Source organism: Ochotona princeps, chromosome 2 (assembly GCF_030435755.1).
Source record: "Ochotona princeps isolate mOchPri1 chromosome 2, mOchPri1.hap1, whole genome shotgun sequence".
In the NCBI taxonomy this organism is placed as follows: Eukaryota; Metazoa; Chordata; class Mammalia; order Lagomorpha; family Ochotonidae; genus Ochotona; species Ochotona princeps.
Window position 1 is genome coordinate 77,801,559 of NC_080833.1, and position 23,367 is coordinate 77,824,925.

Genomic DNA, 23,367 nt, shown 5'->3' on the forward strand with positions numbered 1-23,367 from the left:
CAAATTATTACTTAATCTGGGATATAATTCTTACTCAATGTTTGTCAGTCTCCATTTACTCATTTGCCATGTAGACACGGATCTCAGGTTTTGAATTCCATCAACATTTCCTCCTTAAGGCTCCATTCACAACATCTTTATAGTCAGGGCAATGAGTTTTGATATGAATTTTAAAAGGGTAGAATCTAAATTGTTACACTTACAGGATTTAGGGGGGATTCTGGAAAAATAATACATAATGTGTAATGTAACTATCTTTCAACAATTGATGATCAGGCATGGAATATTCTCTCTGGTGTTGTTTTTTTAAACATAGATATTATCAGTGAGCTTATTTAGCTGCAAAGTGGCATCATTTAATCAAAGTCACCACAAATCTTTTCGGAGTTTGGGATATGCAGTTAAGGTGAGAGAATGAATGAATCCCTCTGAGTGCTTTTTTCCGGGCCTCAGCACCATCTGGGCAGAAGTGGCAATGCTGTTCACATGAGTGACAACACAGGGAGGCCTGACACGCGTCTGTACCTCACACCAGCTTTGTTTTTACCAAATGGCCTATTAGAAAGTTGGACATGCTTGGAGTAAAAACACTCATTTTTTACCAAATACAAGTTAATAAGTTCCAACTGGAAGTACAGGACATTTTCAAATGGGAAACTTTCTCTTCTTCCACTGAAAACACAAATGTGCTGAGTATGACATATTACATATTCGTACTTGCATACATGTATCACTGTGCAAATTCCTCCTCACCCCTAGAATTGAATTTTTCCCCCAATATAAGCACGATGTTATTCACTACAAATGTCAGAAGTAGACACAATTCTGCACTTTTCGATTTGGATCATTTTCAATTTCTATATACCTAGAAGGAATATAAAGCTTGCATTAAGACATTTTTTGTTGGCAGTCGGTGTGTGCGGGTGTGGGGAAGATTTAGGGAGCTGCCAGTCATCAGCATTGGTTTTGGCCCAGGGCACAAGAAAGGAATGTCACCCTGATGTGTGGCAGATGCAGTCCCCAACGGCGGCAGCAGCAAGCCAACACATCCATCCCCACGGGGGACAGAGTCAGAAGGGAGCAGCCAGATGCAGTGTCAACCAGACAAGGAGGAACATTCCAGAAAGCCTTGAAGCATTTCCGGTGCTTCCCATCCTGGCTGAGATAACAGAGAGACTTTTTTGGTGGCATTGTCTCATTGGTTTTACTGTCTGTCTCTTCCCTTTTACCTACTCCTCGAGTCTGGGTACAACTCGAGGGCCCCAAATTATGGATGTTCTCACCCGGACAAAGCAGCATCTTCAAAACTGGCATGTGTTTCACATTGAACCCCATCCCCCACCCCATTCCCCGGCCTGGGAGGGACTAGGGGAGCAGACTATCACCTTAGCTTCCTCATACACGATTCTAGTGTGTTATACATAAGCCCGGGGGCCATGTTTCTATCGACCGTGCAGTGGGAGTACAGGGGTGCAAATGCAAAAGGTGATCTTTATACTGAAATCCCCTCACACTTTACAAGGGAACCAGAACCAAGCCTGCTGAATCTGACCACGATGTCCTGCCAGCCTTGCCGTTGGTGGGCAGTGGCTGGGCTGGGCTAGGCGGTGCTGCTGGAGCATGGGGTGCTCTGGGTGCTGCCAATACTGTGGGCTGCGCTGCTGTTCTCTGAGGCTGGCGGCGACGTGGGGACCTGCTGCCTGCCTGCTGTCTCTCCTGCAGGTCCGGAAAGGATGGAAAACAAGATGCACATTATTGGTGTGTGATGCTTAAGAGAACCACACCCTCTCTGCCCCTCCTCTAGCCCGCTGTCATTTATCCTGTGCTGCACTAAGCCACAGACAGAAGCAGCTTGCCCCTGTCCCAGATAGTACACCATATGCCAAGCTCTCAGACTTTTGTGCACGGTTGCTTTGTTTAGAGAGCCTCACGCAGGGAAGAGGAAGATGCCCTGGATTTTAGGTAAAACATCTGGATCACAGGAAGCTGCTGGTCAGCACCTACACAGGGACCACTTCATGGAGGGGGTTCAGGCCAAGATTTTTAAACCGAGGTTAGGGAGGGCCTGTATCACAGCACACTTGTTAAAAACCCAAGGCGATGGTGGCTGCCTGGATTTGGCTCCAGCTTCAGCACAGTGTCTCTGTTTAAGTAAGGGGGATGGGGGAGGCTGCTATAGGAAAAGCCTTTTTGGGGAAAGGGTCTGGTCGCTCGTACGTAGGATCCCTGGGTTGGCAGCCAGCACTGGCCTTGCACGCTGAGGCTCTGTGTGGAGGGCAGCAATGCATGCTTTCCATCACGGCTGTGGCACTGCTGCGGGGCCCACTGGCTTCGAACAGGCCCGGAACCTCGGGTCACACACATGGTTTGCATTTCACAGCGCAAAAGCCCTGGAGTCAAGTCTTCTCGCCAGGAAACCTGGCCACAGCACAGGCTTTGAGAAATAGTGCCAGGCAGGGGGAAGCGACGGGGGCTCTCTCGCAGAAAACACGGCTTTTTTTTGAAAAGGCAAGGCCAAGGCCGCACCAATGGCTAAGAAGCTGTCTCCCCTTGCTCTCCCGGGTGCAGCAGCCCTGGAGGGCTAGGTCTACAGAGGGCAGGGACCCCTCCTTCCTGTCCCGAGGAGATGCACTTCCCTCTGCCTTGAGAAGTGATCCCTGCAGCAGCTTCAACACCCAAGTGAGCCAGAATTCTGCCCTCCAAGATGAGAAACTTGAGTGGAGAATTCCATTCCCTTCCTGGGGCCCCTCAGAAGCGTCTGCCAATAGAGCAGTTCTGCAGATCATCCACGTGGCTCCTGGCCTGGGGGAGCTGCCCACGGCCTGCCCTGTTCTCACTACCAGAACTGCATCGCTGCTATACTGGCTGCCAACTCCAGCCCCCTCTGCCCTCTGTTCTGGGACCCCCAGAAGGGGCAGGGGACACTGTCACTCTCTTTCTGTTTCCCAGCACATCCCCCTTGGGTTCATGTATGCCTACAAGAAGGGTGGAAAAGGCTACCCCAATACCAGCTGTTTTCTGCCAAAAAATTAACTCAGCCTCCCTCCACCCCCCTGCCGACAGCCCGCCCACCACTCTCTCCTGGCCCCAACTGGGAGCTTTATTTCTAGAATGGAATCAAATCTCTTAACCATTCTGATGTCCGCAAAGCCCAACTCTGGAGACCGTGAACAGTTCTCTGGCTTGGAGAATTCTGCCTCCTTACCAACCACAGGTGGATCCACACCCAGTGGAAGTTGCAACTAGAAACACTAATGTGGCTCACCATGAACCACATTCACCAAACCTCTTTTCCATTTCACAAATGATACATCACTCAAAATCCCTCTCGTGCTTCTGCCTGACCTGAGGCAGAGAAGGCCTTGCCTCTCCCAGCGGCAGGAAGCAAGCCCATCTGCTCCAGACCCTGACATGTGCCTGAGGTTCACGCTCAGGACAGGTGCCTGTGCTATGCCCTGCCCAGGAAGTCTCTGAACATTGGCCTTCCGGTGTCCAGCTGCCAAATACAACTTGTTGCCATGTCAGTTTATTTTAATCAGGGTCTGTTAGAGAAGGTCTTCCAACTTACACAGTTGTAGAAATTCGCATCCTGGTAATGGAAAACATGGTTCAAAAGAAAAACCTCTGAGCTTGGTGCAATGGTTTCATTCGCTAATCCTCTGCCTTGCAAGCACTGGGATCCCATATGGGCACCCATTTGTGTCCTGGCTGTTCTACTTTCCATCCAGCTCCCTCCTTGTGGCCTGGGAAAGCAGTGGAGGATGGCTCAACGCCTTGGGACCCTGCACCCATACAGGAGACCTGGCGGAGGCTCTTGGCTTTGGATCAGCTCAGCTCTGGCTTTTGGGGCCATTGGGGAGTGGGAGTGAATCAGTGGATAGATCTTTGTCTCTTCTCTCTGCCTTTCCCATAAAATTAAATAAATCTTTTTTTTTTAAAAGATTTATTCATTTTATTACAGCCAGATATACACAGAGGAGGAGAGACAGAGAGGAAGATCTTCCGTCCGATGATTCACTCCCCAAGTGAGCCGCAACGGGCCGATGCATGCCGATCTGAAGCCGGGAACCTGGAACCTCTTCCAGGTCTCCCACGCGGGTGCAGTGTCCCAGTGAATTGGGCCATCCTCAACTGCTTTCCCAGGCCACAAGCAGGGAGCTGGATGGGAAGTGGAGCTTCCGGGATTAGAACCGGTGCCCATATGGGATCCCAGGGCTTTCAAGGCGAGGATCTTAGCCGCTAGGCCACGCCGCTGGGCCCAAAAATAAATAAATCTTGAAAAGAGAAGAAGTCGTCAGCAGAACAGAGGTCCCTCACATGCCAGACTGCAGGACACAGGTGGCTGGGTCAGGCCATCTTGCAGGTGCCAAGGACGTCTCTGCCCAAGCCTCGGCCTGGCAGTGCTGACACCCCTTCTGTGTACCACCCCTGAAACCCCTGGGGTTAATTTCACATGAACCACTAGAGTTCTCAATATAACCAACCGTGTAAAAACTTGCACTTTTTGATAAAATCAAGAAAAAAAGGTCTTCTCGTCAGACAAAAGTGGAGTTATAGAAAAATCCATTTACTCCTGGCTCCTGACTCTAGATTGCTGCTTACAGGGATCCTAGGAGACAGTTGTAACAGCTCACGTTCCTGTCACTTGGGAGACCTGGACTATGTTTCTGGCTCCCAGCTTTGGCCCGGCCTAGTCCTGGCTATTGCAGACATTATAAACAACAGTAATAATTATAAGCAACAGTAATAAAACACTAGAAGCTGGTGAGGAAATGAGTGAATGACTTAGCCAACTCCAGAGAGCTGAGAGCTAAGCCAGCTAGTAGAAAAAGCTGAGAAAGCACCCAAGTTATGTCACAGAGCCCACAACTCAGGAAATGGTGGCATCGGGCACATCTGAGGGAAAGGGCGAGGCCAGGGATGTAAGCAGTGGGGATGGCTGAGCTCACATTCAAAAAGTAGGCAGATTTCTCTAAATCTCCTCTCTCACATCTGGGGGCTGGGACCCTTCCCTTTCACAGCCAGGAGGAAAACAGGAAGTTGACTCTCAGAAGAGTCTGGGGAAGCAAAGGTTCAGGAATGCCACTGCCAGCACAGCTAGAGGCAAGAGAAGGGAGAACAGCGACACACCTGGGTGACCAGCGCTTCAGGTGCTCAACCTAGCAGTGCTAAAGCAACGTGACCTTGGTCTCCTAGCAGCAGGGGGCAAGTCTGTGTTCTCGTTCGGGACAAGTGCCAACACCCGGCCCCACCCTGCCTAGGAAGTCTCTGAATATTTGCTTTCCGGTGTCTAATTGCCAAATACAATTTGTTGCCATGTCAGTTTATTTTCATCAGTGTCCATAGCCAGATGCACACTTTCAAGGTAGGAAAAGAGGAAAACCTGTTTTATACAAAACTTGAGGACTTAAAAAGAATGTATCATGAGGGGGTGCATCAACACATGATCCCCTCAAGTCACCTGCAGGAAGTTTATAACCAGTATGCTCCCTCCACAAGGTCAAAACTTCCACAGTCTTTGAATAAGCTTACATTAGTATTCCCAGATAGGGAATTAATATTCCTGCTTCCACAAGGAAAGAACAGCTTTTTTTTCCCCTTTTACTTAATAAAAAAAAATAGGAAAAATTCTTGGAATTGAAAAATTTGGGGAACGTTAAAAACTTTGAAGTCAGAAGAAAACTAAGCTAACTGGATCGGCTTGGTGGGGTGGGAAGCAGTGCGTTACGAAGGCAACTATTAATCAAAAAGTCATACAGGAAAAATAACAGTAATACTACACTACATGGCTAAGCTGTGGTTATTAGCATTGGGGTAGGCATAACAACATAAACAGTAAATGCAGATCTGTCCAAAATTTCAGTATAATTCTGTTGGGAGGTTGGTGGGGGAAGGGGCCGGGAAGGGTATGGAGCTAAGTCCTCGTTTCCCACTGTCAGAGGTCAACCACTGAATTCTCCAACTAACACATCAAGAAGCAGCAGTAAACTGTTACTCCGAGATGTGGAAATGCTCCCCCTCCCCCCCCTCTGGTAAAAGTCAGAAATGCTGATCTGGGGAGGGAGGAGAGAGGGTGGAGCCACAGGGATCTGATTGTTCCGGAGTTATTTCAGTCTTTACCGGTATGTGCGTACTGCTTTCATAATGAAAACATTATACTAAAAATGCTGTAAAGCTTTTCCCCTATCCTCAAGGAAACAATTAATACAATTTTGCATGTGACTCTGCGGACCTGCAGGGACTAGGGGTGCAGGACCCCTGACTTAGCGAGGTCCCATCATGATGTGTCTATGGTTGTTTTCCAATCACAACCACACCTCCTTTCTGCACAGCAGGGGATAGGGGCTGTTTAGGAACCCAGGCTTCCTGACAGAATTTGTTTTACTTTCAGCAAACATCTCTTACTGTGCCCAGAGGTGTTATAGGATAAAGTGGAATCTCAGCCCTTCTAGATGAACACATGTTCCAGGTACTAAGCCAATATCCACTATTCAGTGATGTGACTTGGTTTTAAGTACTATGCTGAAGGTATACCCAAAGGAAAGGCATGCAAACGAAGGACTGTTTTTGACCTATAAGTGAACACTACCTGTACCTTTAAATATCCCACATATGGGTTAAGATCCTCAGCTGTAGTCACCCTGAGAACTGAATGGACTAAGTCAGGGTTTGTACACCCCACCTCTCCCCATTATCGGCTTCCCTAACAGTCTAAACTTGCTGCTGCTGTCCCTGGTTTGGGGCTAGTCGAGAAACTACCATTGGTCTTGAAGTGGACCTTCTCTGTGCCCGCATGATGCTGCTGTTTGTTCTTTATGAACAGCAAGTATACTAAACCAGATGGTACAGCTTTTAATAACCTGTGATTCTAAAGCTGTTCCTTCACTAATGCTAACTGACTTTGGAGCTCAAACAATAGGGTTCAAATTGGCCTAACATATTTGGCTGAAGTGTATTGCAGGAGGGCCTTTTGGCTTTGCTGTTCTTTAACTTATTTACAAGCCTATGTCCTTGTTCTCATTCCTTAAGAATTCACTCCTGGGATTTCTGGCTTGAAAGAAAGGTCACTGGCGACAGCAAGCCTCTGAACTCAGCCATTAGCAGTCCATGCCACACAGCCTGGCTGTAGTTGGGTCAAGTTTGTGTACTTGGCTAGGCACAGGAGTCTGGCATTGTCAGGAGAGTTCAGTGAGGTGTGTGCCAGAAGTGCCAACTGGTTATTTTGTATTCTGCCTGGATCTGTCTTTGTGGCCCAAGACTAGCTTGACTCTATGATCTAGGGTCCTGCTCTATGATCAAAACTCGCCAGTGGCTGAGCAGGTACACAGTCAGCAACTGTGGGTGACAGACTTATAAAATCCTCAGGTCCGCACGGTCTTCTTGGAGAACTTTCCAGTTTATTCCCAATAGACAACATGGGCTGCCAACAGCCCCAGAACTTCTCAGCCACACAAGAGGTTGGAAAAAGTTACAAAGAACAGTTAGTTTGAGATCTGGATGTGTCAATAGTTCCATGACAAAATTATTTACTCTGTTAAAAACTCTCCCTTCTAGGCCCTTTATAAACTGGCCATAAGGAAGAATATTCTTACTGAATATCCAGAATTTTACATTCTCTCTCTCTCTCTCTCTCTCTCTCTCTCTCTCTCTCTCTCTCACACACACACACACACACACAGACACACACACACAAACATATTTCACTCATTGTTGCAAACTATAACCTGAGGACTTGAAGCCCCACTATTAAACTGGCCTAAACTTTTACTAAAAGGTCAGCTTTGGACTGGACCAATTTCCCATGTTGGGTCTAGCTGTTCTGTTCCTCTCCATAACCTGAAACACTTCAGAGCTAAGGGATACAGCATTTTTAGTAGAAAATCTGACGAAAAAGGGTTGGAATCAAGAGGATTAAGATATGACTCCTCATGTCGCTCCATGCTCCTCTTAAAATTGGTCATTTTTTTTCATCTGGGCCAGTTGGTATATACTAGTCTAATGGAAAATGAATACAAAGCTAAACAAAAGATGCTAGGCCTGTCACTTGCCTCTGACTCATTAATCTAACACAATCCACCCAGATTCACAGTATAAACTACAAGTATCCAAGAGCAAACTAGGGCAGCAAGCTCTCCAGATATGCCTCAAAACGCATGTCGTTCCTTCCCAAATTTGTAAGCAAGCTAAGAAAGAAGCAACAGACGGGTGGGTACTCTTGGGTTCTTGTTGTACCCCAGGCTCCCCTTGCTAGCCTACATTCTGTATGGGGCTCAGATATGTTCTCTGTTCAGACCAGGGCATTTCAACCTAGGGAAATGTAGGGAGGAGAGGGAAAAGCATACCAGAATTCTGGGGCTTGAAGGAGTGTGGCTTAACAATGAAGTGCCTTAATTCATTCTCAAACTATCCTTTGAAAATTTAAACAGAACGATATGAGAATTTTATCCAATAAGACATAGAATGGGATTAAAAATGGTGAACAAATTGTGGTTTTAGTCATGTTGGGAGACTCCCATGAACAGTGCTGCTTAGGTCGGCAGCCGTGGAAATCAAAGCCTGGTGTTCTACCTCACCCATGTCCATTTATGCTTGTGTGCTGTAGTCTTCAGCTCTGAAGGATTGGTTTTTGACTTCCAGTTTGCCTACACTGACTCTTTTCAGCCACAGGTTCACAGCTTCTTTATTGGAATCTATAATTCCCCAACATCACAGCTACAATGGGCACTAAGAGTTCAAACATTTCTTTTCTACTCCTGCTTGAAGCCAATTATATTTTTGGCAAGACTCAACTTGTATCAAATCAATGTGAAAGTTGAGAGAATGAACATTCTCTTCTATCATTCACCCCATGAATCACTGATTGTTAAGTGGCAGGCATTCCAGATGTGTACTAATGAATAGCATTCACCTGTCACACTCACCTGTATGAGAATAGATGTACCACAAGGCCCCAGTCAGGAGAGCTCCAATCACAAATGCTGCGAAGGCAATGCCCATCACGGTGAGGGTATCCAGTCCGTGGAAGATGGCTACAAAGGAGGGAACCAACACACACACTTGGAAGTTAGTCTGCATCGCACACCGCAGCGTCCTGTTTGTATTACATGCACTGTCCTAAAGGCTGAGTCCTGACTAATAAAATCTGAGAATGTGATAAAAATTTGAATAAAATGTATTTTGTTGAAGAGACATTTGGGGCAGTGGCACAGATGCCCCTAGGGATACCTGCAGCCCCTACAGGAGGGCTGGAATTTCAGTCCTGCCCTGCTAGTGCGGCTCCTGACAGGCAGCCCATTGATGCAGCATGCAGTCAGGTCCCCGCCCTCACGTGGGAGACACAGAGTGAGATCGTTCCTCCTGGCAGCCACTTAGGCCAGCCTTATTTGTTGTGCCATTTGGGGAATCAGCCAGCAGAAGCAGGGTGGGTAGATGGATCTCTGAGCATCTGTCTCTTTCTGCTCTTCAAATAAAATCGACCCATTATTTTGAAAATTCTTCATATTTTATAGCTTGAATTTTTTCCTTCAGAAAAAATGAAATGTGACATGTGCAAATATTTTCAGTTTGCAATTCATTTTGAGCCAAAGATCAGATTTGTAAACTCTGTAGGACCTTAATCTGTGGTCTCATTGTGGTCTTGACCTAAGGACCTACTCTTTCAACAGAGGGTGACATGAAAGTTCACAAGTTAGGATGCTTTGGAACTAGTATTATCCAAACACAAGCTTCTTATGCACTGAGCCACCTTCAGCAATGAGACACAGCACTGAAAACACACACTTTGAACACTTTCCAAACATGCTCATGAATATTTAAAAATAGCCAAGGTTACAGGAAGGAGGGTCAGAGACCAAGACTCAACCACTCCTGTAGATTATACCATTTCACTGATATTATATTAAACCTTCAATCTTCACAATCATGTTTTGTATCATTTAAACTAACTTGCTTTTTAACACTTCTCCAACCACGACATTTCTAGAAAGGGAACGGAAATACTTGTAAGTGGGAACTGATGTCAGTTTTATGGTCAGCACAACATATAAATAGAACCAATTGTTCCTCCATTTGGCAAAGATTTTCTAGATTTGAAATTAATTTCAGGCCACAGGAATAGAGCATTTCCTCTCATTTGAGAGAACTATCTTTTTGGAGTCACTTACCAAATGTTAAAAATCAGTTTCCAAAGCAGGGGGGGTTTGTACAATGAAATTTCAAAGGCCTCTGTTTTCTGAATATTTTACACTGTCACGACACATGAGTCTACTTTCCACTTGGGTCAAGGGCAAGAGAAGTTGTTTTCTATGTAAATTACATCTCTTGGGCTTTCAATGCACTCTGGGAAAGGGACTCATTCAGTTGTAGAAAAAGTGACCCTTGAACAGTCATTGAACTCCAAAGGGGGAAAGTATGTCATGCTGGAAAATTCCGGAAGGATCCTAGCTCCCAAGTGCTGGTCCCTTCTCTGTTAGCTCTGTGTCCTTTGGCGAGTTCATTTAAATCTTGAAAAATGAGGCAGGAGGCAAACAGAAGCAGTTTATAAGAGGGCTGAGGACTCCCCAGAAATCTGAAGATGTGGGGAGAGGTTAAAACCAACAGGGCCATCAAGCTATCTAGTTCAGTTAGTCTGTAGAACAGATTTTTTTGAAGATGATTTGCCCTTTTATGACTTCAGATGTGCATTTTTTAGTGAAAATGTTTTAAAATTCCAAAGACAGAGGTGTCATTTCAGTCAGGTTAGGTAAGTGCAAGACAATGTGACCATGGGGTTTAAGTCCATGTTACTGTTCTATAATGTTAAGGTAATCCTCTTAAGCAAAGGTGTAAGATGTGCTTTGTGGGTTCCCTGTGGGTGAGGAAATCAGCCTTGGAGAGCAACCTGACAGTCTTGGGGAAGGAAAAAGACAAGCACTCTCCACCCAACTTGGCCTCATCTAGGAGAGCTGTGGGTGGGCGGTCAGGAAGGCCGGTTCAAGTCCTGCTTTAATGCCTGTGATGACCCTGACTACGTCACTGAAATATTTCTCTGAAAGATTTCTGGGCCTAGACAATTTCCAATTCATCATTTATCCCTTTCTTTTAATTTTTTTCTTCCCTATCTTCCCTGTTTTTCTTCCTATCCCTCAGACTAAAGATTGTCCTCATGGTTGGGGAGGTGGTTTCCTTGGTACTGCCTCTCAGAGCTGCTCTGTGTTGTTGACAACACTTACAGCAAACCACTCCCTTAGCTGCACATCAGTGCCTCAGAGCACAACAGTCTTAAGCATGCCAATAATCAAAAAACATGCATGAAATAAAGTGCGCTGCTGTCTTCCTATACATGCCGGTGGTTCAACACATTTCTATTTGAAAGTGGCAAAGATGGAGAGAGGAAAAAGAAAGAGGAGGTTGATAGAAGGACAGCAAAACGGAAAAAAACAAAATAAGAAGAGGAGCAACGAGGAAAACAAATAAGTACAAGTCCCCTTATCAGTTTGGCAAACGTTCCTGAATCAGGTCATTCTGAGAAAAGCCCAGGAGGTTTTATTTCGAAATAGTTGCATAAAGACTTACGTGGAGAAATTGGACTCGGTTCCTTAATGCTTGGACCTTTTTCTGAAACAAAAACACAAACCATAATGCATTCCACAGAGACATCAACCTTTAAGCCAAGAGTCATCAAAATCTCAGCAGAAGTTGACACTTCCCTATTTATTGATAAATATTTACTTGGTAGGGGCAAGCGCTTGGTCTAATGGTTAAGACGTTGCCATGGTCTATCTTCACCATACTGGGGTGTCTGGGTTTGATACCAGGCTTGGACTCCTGGGGAAGATGATGGCAGAGGTGATCAGGCCCCTTTCACCTGCTTAGGAGACCCACATTGAGCTGCTGGCCCCACTGGGGCCAGAACCACAGCAAGGGAGCGTGTCGTCAAAGTTTTAACATCAGTGATTTTCACTGGATATCAAAATGATAGCAAGGGTTACCCCAAGTCTTACACAATCTACTTTGTTTACAACCAACTGTACAGCTGGCTCCAATTTGAAGGCAAGTGCCTGAACTGAGGGAGTTTGTCTGACAGCGCCTGTGTGTGTGTACCTTTATACTTACTTACTAAAGGACAAGGTAGCTGTGAATACCATTCTTCTCCCATATACCCACAACATTATGCCCTGTCCAAAATAATTCTTGTACCTTCATGCTCAGATTTGGATAAGCATGGTTATTCTATCCTTACAGCCACGGTCCTCAGGCCAGCTCCTCGCCATGCAGCTGCTGTATCACAGACCTCCTGGTATTCCCCACTACTACCCTGCCTTCCCAACACTTCCTCCTCCACATCTGGCCCCAGAGTGACATTTTCAAGAGCCCAGAGCTAGTCATGTAGCTGCCCTTAATTATTTCCCATCATTTATGAGGGTGGAGAGGACAGTCATACTCTCTAGCATGGCTCACAGAGTTCTCTCTCCTCTTCCAATGAGGTTCCTTTCTTTTTGCCCAGCCAGTGTTCCCAAACTCTCCATATCATCATGTTTTGCAAGCCACCCCTGTTACTCCCTTCCCCCAGGTCTGCTTTACAGGAATGTTCTATGGGAGGACTTCCCTGCCTCTCCCCACGGCTCCATCTCCAGCCCAGGAGAGCTGATCTCCCATGGCTGCTCATTCCAAACCTGTTTATGGCACATGCAAGTTGCACCACAGTGTAATTTTACAGTGTTTTCTTTTCCCTGAGGTCAAGGTCTATTTCTTACTTATCTATCATCAGGGCTCCAAATGGTACAGAATAGATCTCCCCAAAGAGTTTGCTGAAAGCTGATGAAAAAGTGGTTATACTCTTGGAACATGGAGGAAACCGGGAATAAAAAGACTAGTCACGTGTTTCTCTGCCTCGAGGTCTGCAGAATGCCTCTGTATTCACAAAATGTTACACAGCCAAAATCTCATTTGACATTGACAACCAAAAACAACTTTTATCACTATTTCACAAATGAACAGATTGCAACTCTGATAGCATGGGATCAGCCCAAGGTTACAGCTGGAAAACATCAGGATCAGGGAAGAACTGGGCTTCATGCTCCTTCCTGGTAGCCCAACAGTCTGTGAGTACTGCCCTGTCCTTCACTGGGCAAGCTGTTCACCAAGTAACTCCTTGTGTACCACTTTCAAAGGTGAGAATGGTCCAGAACAGGACTTAGGAGCCCATGGCATCACCCCATGGCTTTGGATAGCCCACAAGTTATGACTGGAATTTACATTTTGAGATATGCTTTCAAATCAAAAGACTATTACATGATACACATGTTTTTTGCAATCCAAATATCCTTCAGCAGCGAAGCTTTATGTGAGTACAGTTATGCTGGTGCCCCGTACACTGTCACACTACAACTACAGCACCATGCAGCTCAACAGTGACTGGGTGGGCCAAAACCATGATGATTCTCCTTGAAGCCTTTCTAGAAAAGGTTACAGACTCTGTCCTCTTGTTAGAGGTTAAAGGTGGCATGGAAGAAGTTGTGAATGGAATAAGCAGTGTATGACTTGATGTTTACGATCACAAAAAAGCTAGACAGAGTTGAAAAGAGAGAGGACGGTCAACAGGCAGGATTAGCTATCTTGGCAGGGCTGACTCATGTGCCTGAAGCAGCGTGGCCCAGAGTCTGGCCTCAGAAAAGGACCACTACTGGATGGGCTAGCTGGGCAACATGGCAGACCCAGGAGGACATATGCAAACGTATGAAGTAGAATTGCCTGGAACATCTAAATAGTTTTTGCATTTCAAAGAAAATCTAGCTTGGTGTGCAGAACACATACTTGCCACACTAGCAACACAATATACTCTGGGGAGTTGGGTCCCATCAGACCATATTGGGAGCAATAACAATACTGACACTTGGTAGGATATTTTATATGTGACAGCCAGCGTTCACACATCTCACTTAAAACTTTTCAAGAAGTGCCTGAAGTAGGGATAGCTCACCACAAAATGCAAAGGTTAGTTAGTTTGCTCCATTGAATGAAGTCCAAAGGCATTCCAAAGCCCCTGTGGTGTGCATCCTAGGAGAGGCATACGCATTTTTGGGAAGAGTTCCATACAATCAACTGCCCTTGGTTCAATTTTGTCACTCAGAATCCCCAAGTGGTTTAGGAGTAACGATTCTCCCTAAAGGAGACCTTACATGCAAGAATTTGGGTTTTCTAGCAAGGCTGAGTGATAGATGGCAATGTTTTAAAATGCTTAATAGATTTAGGCTGTGCTCTAATCTTCCACCCTCACTCCACAAAGGGGCCTTCCAGAGCTAAACAGAAACAGTCATCGCTCATTTCCCATGGGCGAAGTTCCTTCATGACAATGCATAAAGAGCAACAAGCACATGCTGCAGAACCCAGGGGGAAAGAGTTTCATCCTCCAACTTGGTGCTCTCAAATGCCCCCAACCCCTGGGTATAACTAAAATAGTCTGATCTCCACCAGAACCTATAATTGCACTGGCATGCTGAAAGGAAGAGTGGACGTAACAATATTTACTTTTGGTTTAAGGATAAGACTGCATGAAAGGAATCCTGGCTATTGCTGCAAGAGAATTTTAACAATAGATTCTTTACACAAAGGGTAAACAATAATCAGCATTCTGAATTCAATCTTCTCGTATATGATGAGTAAATTTTGGTCTGCTTCTAGAACCAAAACTTCCCTTGTCAGATTGGGAGGGCTGGTTTTCATAAATGAGGTATTTCTGGGGTTATGCATGAGTAACCAACCACAGATTTGGCCTCCAATTTCCAATTCAGTTCTTCTAAACACTGTAGGCCTAAGCAGGCCTGCAGGCAAACAAGGCGTCAAAGTGGTACACACGCCTATTGACATTTGATTTACTTCTTTGTTCTTCCTTTTATACGAAAGTCATAAACACACACACATACAGAGAAAGAGAGAGATCACCCATCACTGGTTCACTCCTCAAACTGGTAACAGCCAGGCTGGAACCAAGCTGAAGGCAGGAGCCTATAACTCAAGTTTCCCACTGAAATGGGAGGGTGACAGAGATCCAAGTGCTTGAGACATCATGTGCTGCCTCTCAGGTTGCACATTAGCAGGGAGTTAGATCAGAAGAGGATCTCGGACTTGGAACCAGGCACTTCAACATGTGACATGGGCATCCTAAGTGACAACTTTGACTGCTACACTAAATGCCTATGTCTCTATAAGTATTTGGCAAAGATGGAAGAGGAAGGGTCTTCCTGCCAGCTCAGGAGGCCTTCGTGTAGATCCCATTGCAGTCACAGATTTCAGGACTGTGTGTCACTGTTCCGACCCCATTTTGGGTCTTCTCAGTATTGATAATGTGCTTCGCAGTGGTCTGTTCATTTAATCTATCCTGTCACTTAGATGTGTGCTTCTCCATTGTGATTTTTGGTCATAGGGCACATATAGAAGAGGGAAATATTTTGGGTTGTTACAACTCAGGGAGAGTTCTAGTGAGTAGAGACCAAAGATGCTACTAAACTTACTACAATGCCCAGGAAAGCCCTTTCTCCCTCCTCACCCCAGTGAAGATTCATCCTATTCCAAACAGGGATGGTGCTGAGGATCATAAATGCTACACCAGACTGTGAAGGCCTTGTAGTCAGGACAATTAGCCTACTTTAGGTCTAGCATATTTGGCACACACCTCTCCAGATTAAATAATAAAAACCACGTGTATCTTATCATCAGTCACTTTCCCTAGTATAACTCAGTCTTCACATTGCTTTTCTTTTTAACTGATCTCAATTGTTCCATACTCCAGATCTATAGTGTGTCATTTTTGGAGGTGCACAGAATATTTACAGGTGAAATTAAATGCTTGAGTTTTCCTCAAAGCAATCTAGTGGATGACAGGAGTGCTAGTCCAAGACTTACCATGAACTTGCCACTGAGGAGACCAGAAGAAAGGTTCATGGTGGTTGTATTCTACCATCCTGTTTTATGTGTATTTGAAATTTTCCAAAAGAAAACGTTTTAAAGATGTGAAGCACAACATTATAAGACCCCTCTTCCATACTGGATGAATATGCCAGACCTCAGACCTTCTGTCACCTATCTTCCCCATGTTTTTCCAATTCTACTCATCTCTACCTAAGCCCAATGACAAAATCTGGCTGGTCATTTACAGTGTTTTTATCCTAGAAAGATCAGATGTGTTTCAAAAAGCAATGCTTCTCTAGGATTAACTTCCTACTGACACGCACAGCTTTCACTTCCTCCTTTCTCTTACTCCTCACTCCAAACCCAGCTTGGCTAAGAGGTCAAGAGGAAAGAGTGGAAATGAACATTTACTGAGTGTCAGTGATATGCAGGTGCTTTTGTTTTTAAAAAGCTATTTAGTGGGAACGTGGAGAAAGTTTGGCATTCCAGGCATTTAACTTGCTAAGAAGCAGCACAAGTAAATCACTACAAATACAGGCAGGATATTTATTGTTTTTTAACGTCTGCACATTTTTGTGTATGTACGCTAAGTTGCAGAGAAATGCTTACCCCTTCCTTTCACCATTTTTCAAATTCTTGCTGATGTGGCATAACCATTTTTATTGTGTAAACCCAAGTATTTTTCAAATTCTATAAAGAGTTGTCACAGCATCCAAAGTAAACAGCATGAACATGCCTATACTTCAAAATATTCCAGAAAATATGGCAGGATGGCACCACCTCAACTATTTTAATTGTTTTGCCATAAACCATAAAATGCATAAATGATTCATGCTTTTTGAAGCTTTTTATGAGTTACAATCCAAAGTAAGAGAACTTCTGAACTTTAATGAGCTCTCAGACTGAGCATGTTTCCCACCTTAACCCTTTGGGAGGATGAAGTGTTTTCCAAAATTCTTCTTTCAATATTCATAACCATTAGAATATTTGGGTGTTATCTTGAATACCAATGCACATTGTGAAAAGGCAGGGAGTGGGGAGGTAGAGAAGAGAAGGAATATGAAGAGCTAGGTGGCTGCCCCAGTAACTCCTAACTTTTCTTTAGAATTGTGACCAACCTCCCTCTAGATCAGACACACGGCTTAAGAGCAAAGACTCTAGAATCAAAGTACATGGATTTGAATTCAGAGCTATCATTCACATGTTGCATGACCGTGGCCAAGTTACATAACACTTCCCATGCAGAAGTGCTATGAGAATTAAACGCAATAATCCACATAAAGCATTTGACACAAAGTCTTATACAACAAGAAATACTCAATGAGTGTCAGGTCATCATCACTTCCAGCATTATCCTTACAGCCAGCACCATCATCTACTATGGAAAGTTTAAGTAATAAAATAAGGGCTAACCTATGCTGATTCCCAAAATGTGCTCTAGAAGGTTCTATCTAAAATAGTGGCACAGAGGTGAGCCATCAGCTCAGTCACCAAGATCCTACACTTCAACTGGAGTGCCAGGGTTCAAGTCCTGGTTCTGCTCCCAGATTTCCCTTAATGTGCACCTTAGGAGACACTGGTGATGGCTCAAATAGCTGGAAGACCTGGATTGAGTTTTGGTCTGATCCCTGCCTCAGCTTTGTCTATTGTAAGCATGTCGGGAGTGAACGGATGCATGAGAGGGCTCTCTGTGTCTGTCAAATAAAGAAACACTAAAAACAACAACAGTAACAGGCCCCAGTGACCCAGAAAAGAAACCCAGATTGACTGATTCAGTCTTGTTGGCCTACTCTCCTTGTCTGTGGGAAAAAGAAACACACTGCAGGATGTCCACACCATCAGCAGTAGCGGTCACACAGTGACTCCTGGCCTGGCTGTGAAAATGGGCACCAAGAGCCCTTGCCTGCTGCCCCCGAAAATCCAAGTGCTGAGAAACATCAACCAATGGCCAGGATAGCCAAACTCTGGCAGGACCTCCAGAGCTCACAGAGGCAGCAGGACACGGAGGAGTTCCATTGGTTGGGAAATTCCTTCTCAAAAATTTCTTTCTAGTAGGTGATCCACCTCCTTCCAGCAATTCAAGCCTATCAAGGCAAATGTTCACATTTTCTTTTCAGAGGAGTCATCCAGTTCACTGGGAGGCAGAAAGCATAGACTTTGGGGGTTCAGCATGGGGGTGACCCAATTTGAGAGTCCAAAGACATCAAGGTAATACGAGTCCCTGAGAGAGACTAAACCTGCCCCTGGAAGCCCTAACCCCTTCCGTGCACTGCTGCAATGCAAATTTGCCTGGAAGCTGCCTTCCACTACCACCTCCCCAATCTATGTAACAAACCTAATCAACACATTTTCTTCAAGCCCCTGCTTCCCCACTAAAATCTAGTCTCAAGTCAGCAAATCTCATGAAATTGCCTTGACAGTGGTAAAACTTTCTTCTTGAAATTTTATGTAAAGAAAATACTGAACTTTCAGTATATCTGCACAAAATTTCGATAAAATACGTAATACACAAGAGAAGTGAATGAGAAAAATACCACCAGTCTTAAAAGTAGAATGAATGAATTGCTGGAAGTTATAGCGCTGCAATATTAATACCTCATTATTGTCTGGCATGGGAAAGAGCAAGCTGCCGCTTTCAATTACCAGCGCAACTACCTCTCTCAAAATCAGTGATGGTAACGGACTAGCATGAGGCAGCAGCTGCTATTGTTAAGCCATTTTCTCAGCACAAAACACAGCCAACTGTTGCCCAACTGTGATTACTCTGCAACACATTTAATTTACTCTGATCTCCTTCCCCTGAACCCAGTAAAAAGAAGCCAGCAGGTGGGCAAAATATTTACAATCTTGCGAAGATTGAAAGCCAATCAATAAAATAAACAAAGCCCAAAAATGATGGTGAAGAACCAATACATGTCTAATCTGGACATTTTACATCAACTTTAGAATGGTTGGGAACTTAAGATTTCTGTTCTGCTCTCTTAAACAGCAGAGTTGAGGGCTACTGCAAAAAAGGTTGCTGGGAATCACTGGTCCAACCCTCTCCTATCTAGGTAAAGATGAGGAAACCCAAGGAAGCGAGGGGAGTTCCCATGAGCAGAGAAAGCTAAGAGCTGTGATCTCTCCATACACACTCTTTTCCTAGGAAGGGGGCAGATGCCACCACCAACCACGACCATTGGAGCAGCACTGATTGTTTTCATGCAGGTCACTCCACCAAAAAACAGACCAGAAAGCACCCACATGTCTCTATTCTGGTAACTGCTTCCCAAGTCCCAGTTCATCCCTGCCCCCTCTGCCATGCCTGGTCTTGCCAAAACCCACTCCAACAAAGCTAGGATCAAAAGCGTCATTCCAGGGCTATCCCACACCATAGATCTGGTGCTGGTTCAGTAGGTTTCACTAATACCCAGTCAACTGGGGCCAGGCTGCTCATTGGCTTTGGTCAAGATCCTTGGTGCCCAGGCTTCTCTCTGGCTGTTATGGAAGCAGGATGTAGCCTATGACCCAGCCCTGAAAACTAGGAATCCCCTTCCAGACTTCTGACCACCTCTGAGCTTGCCACTTGCAAGCAGCAGTGTCTCTGGACAGGGATAGGCTGTCTCTAGATAGTCACAACTGGTACTGACATTTGGTTCCACCCTCTGAGGTTGCCAGCTACCTGGGGTCTCCTTGCTTGTTCATGACCCTTTGTAGCCACAGGGCTTTACAACTGTCTGGCAGATCCTTAGGGGCCCAGCTCTGCTTCTTGGCTGGTATGAATGGCCTGTCCTATATGAGGGTGCCACCTTGGCTGTCCTGCTAAATATGGATGCCACAGCTCTTGGGGTTACATCCCAAGGCTCCTCCCAGAAGACAAAGCTCTCAACCTGTTCCTGCATGAGTACCAAGATGCAGCCTTGGTGCCAATCAACAAACTTGATGGCGTAGGATTTTGCAAATGGAATTATACAAAGCAGTGTCCCCCCTCCTTCCTGCTGCAACACCTCAGGTGGATAGATCATACATACCACCCTCTGAAAGGCACCTGTCATTCTAATGAAGAAACATAACAATGTGTACCAGCAGATCACAGGGAAAACAGGCTGCAGTCGCTATGGGCAATTCCCTGAAGCTCAGGTGGAATTCCATATTCCCTGGTGGGAAGCATATTCAAAGGCCAGGGACCCTGATCTAATTTTTCAGCAAGGACATCATTCACAAGTGTATCACAACTTGGTTGCAGTGCCAACTAAAGATTCCTTAGGCAAAGAGTCTGCTTTTTTAGTCACAAACGGGGCCTGGCTGTATCTTAGGATTAAAATTGGACTCCGATTGGCAGTACTGGATCTTCCCTGACTCAGTTCCCAAAGCGCACCTCTGGTCTCTCCCGCCTGGTAGATCACAGCCAGGGGCTTGGTGAATGTCTTCTTGTTCTGCATCATGGCCCAGATCATGGACGCATCCAGCGAGGTGCAGGCTTCATCCGGAGGCACGCACTGCAGGGGAACAGAGCAGAGCAGAGTAGGGGAGTCACTAGAAAGTTACATCATTGGGCCCGGTGCAATAGTTAAAGTCCTCGCCTTGAACACGCTGGGATCCCATACGGGCGCCAGTTCTAATCCCAGCGGCCCTGCTTCCCATCCAACTCCCTGCCTGTGGCCTGGAAAGGCAGTCGAGGACGGCTCAAAGCTTTGGGACCCTGCACCCTTGTGGGAGACCCGGAAGAGGCTCATGGCTTCAGACTGGCTCAGCTCCAGCCGTTGCGGCTGCCTGGGGAATAAACCATTGGACGAAGATCCCTCTCCGTCTCTCCTCTTCTCTGTATATCTGCCTTTCCAATAAAAATAAGTAAATCTTTAAAAAGAAAGTAAGTTCCATCACCAACCTGGCCTGCACAGTAGGCCTGAGGCCCCTTATCAGCCAATTCCCAGCTGTTTGCCACAGAAAAAAAACAAGAGAGTTGGATGGCTTTCAAAGAACCTCAAACAACGTGGGAGATGTGATGGCAAGCCCAATGTGTTTTCAGCTGCATTTGAAGATGCAAATGTTGCTTGATGGCTTATAAACATTGCCTTCTCCCCCAGTCCTCCGGCTTCCCAGAAAACAACCAGAGGTTTGAGTGTTACCTAGCTTGATGACTACTAGAGGGACTGTGTGATGAGAGCTGCCTTGTGGGAAATGCTATGCCTTGTGGTATGAAGGTGACAGATTTTGCGTTTGTTGTCCAAAAGATCAACATATTATCGAGTTTATTTGATTTTTTTTTCAATCCTGGCACAGGCTCAGGTGAAATTAAACCTGCCAATGTCATATGCTTTTCATGTTCCAAAATGCAGGGCCTGGGGAGCTGTGCCCAGGTGTGGAGACCAGGAGATGAGCTGCTCAGAGCTCTTCGAGGCTCTTCTTTGACTCTGCTGTGTCTGTTGGCAGAAAGTATGATGATGTGCCAAGATCTTTTCCTTTAAAGTTACTCTGGTTGCTCGGTCTGTGCTCATCAACTGATGAAACCCCAGTGGAAATGACACCCCCTGCCTTTTGGTTTTAGGACAAAAAAAGAAAAACCCACCAATTGTTTAAAAGGTCCACAGCCAAGGCCAACTCAGTCAGCTCTTGTTCCTCCAACTAAAGAGCGAGGCTTCAGGCCTCATGGTTACTGCCGCTTTGTGCAACACGCAACAGGCAGCTCAGATGCATACCAGGACAACGTCTCATACCACCAACAAAGGAGAACAATCCCACCTGAGGAGGTCGCTCTCTGGAAGCACGCTCTGCCCAGAGGCCAGATAACTGGAAAAGATTTGAATTTCACTTTCCTATGGGTCCCTCAGTGAAGTTAGAGTCCATGATTCTAAATCTGGCCTAGTGAATGACCTAAGACATTCACTTCATATGCTCTGGGCCTCAGGCTTATCAGAAATGGGACCGCCAGACCTCACAGTGTTTAAGAGCCTCTTTCCGTAAGATTCTTTTGTTCCTTCCATAGTCATACAGAGCAGTCAGAAGTTACCAGAAATGGGCCCAGCTGTGCATCTTAGCGGGAGCTGTCACTTAGGACACCGGCATCCCATATGGGTGCTGTTGCAAGTGGCTGCTCCACTTCCAACCTGGCTGCCTGCTAAGAGCTGGGGAAAGCAGCGGAAGATGGCCCAAGTGTTCAGACCCTGTCACACATGTGGGAGACCTTGATGACACTCCTTGCTCTTGACTTTGACCTGACCCAACACTGACTGTTGTGGTTACTTAGTGAATGAACCAGTGGATGGAAGATCTCTATCAATGCTTCTCCCTTTAACTCTTTCAAATAAATAAACTTTTTTTTAAATAAACATTGAAAAAGAAATCACTAGAAATGTGGGAATATTAACCTGAAACATCAGATGTGGAAGACAGTGGTAACAGGTTATCCTGAGCCTCCTCTGTATGCACAGGAGGCTATGGTTATAGCTATGTGGTATAGCTATGTGGTATAGCTATGGTCTCATTTGTTCCTCCACTCAGGAGGGAAACAAGGTATCACTATTTCAGTTTTATAGACGAGGCACGCAGGCTCTGAGGGGTCAAGGGACTTGTTTCCAGTTCTGTTAGTTAGCAGCAGGCCTGCTTTCTCAGCCCCCAACTTCTTTCCAGAGTATTCTGCCTTAGTAAATGGCTACTTGAGGTTTAGGATCAGACTCCATCATGTCTTCTTCTGGGACTTAGAATACTCCTTAGAGCACTCTGGAAGGAAATGCTAGGATTAATGCTCACAGATTTACACACTGTGAAGCAGGGGTGTTCCAGACCAGGCTTAGGGAAAAGGAAATAGCCAAAGCCACAGGTAACAACAGTAACGATCCCCGGTAACCACCAGGCCTCCTTCCTGGGTCCCTAACTCCCACAGGTCATCTTTTAGACTATAGGAAGCAGGTGGGTCCCAAAGCAAGTATCAAGTTCCCCATGGCTTTCCACCATAGATCACTAAGCCCAATCTTGATGGTCATTGGAAGGTCAATGCCCGTAAGGTTAAAGTATCAGTGCTTTCCACAGACACAGTCTAATTGCTTTCGGATGGTTATAATCCAATTTGTTGAGTTTTCATCTGTGAACAAAATTCACTTTGCTATCAGAGAAATGGATGCTGGGGAAATATCAGGCTGCAAGGGATTCAGAGCACGGTAGCCCTGTTGAGGATGAGTCTCTTCCTTCTTTCTTCACACTACTTCTTATAACCTGTGTCTGAGGTGAGAGAATCCCATCAGGCATGAGAAAGGATTTAGCTTGATTTTTGCCCTCCCGACATCAATTGATGGGGGATGGCAATGCTGGTTTACCCTTCGTGTGCGTCTTCAGAATAAATGCATGTATGCAATCATAACTGATTACAACAGCTCATAGACATGAAGCTTTGGCTAAAGATGCCTCTTACACTCATAAGGCCAGCTAATGAGGTATCGTAATGAACCTTGCAGATCCCCCTGCAGCAGCTACTCCAGCAAGGTCAGATGGTTGTGGTTTCTG

At 45.5% G+C, this 23,367-nt stretch overlaps 1 protein-coding gene across 1 annotated transcript in view; it reads right to left on the bottom strand.

Annotated features, from left to right (window-relative positions):
* Positions 1-825: 825 nt before the first annotated feature.
* TGFBR3 (transforming growth factor beta receptor 3) overlaps positions 826-23,367 on the bottom strand; it is a 198,771-nt gene continuing 176,229 nt past the window's right edge. Inside the window, exons 14-17 of the mRNA XM_058659133.1 lie at positions 20,246-20,366; positions 11,554-11,595; positions 8,922-9,029; positions 826-1,716 (exon numbers count right to left, since the gene is read on the bottom strand). Coding sequence (XP_058515116.1) covers positions 1,601-1,716; positions 8,922-9,029; positions 11,554-11,595; positions 20,246-20,366 — 387 coding nt within the window. The 3' untranslated portion in view covers positions 826-1,600. The remainder of the gene's footprint in view (positions 1,717-8,921; positions 9,030-11,553; positions 11,596-20,245; positions 20,367-23,367) is intronic.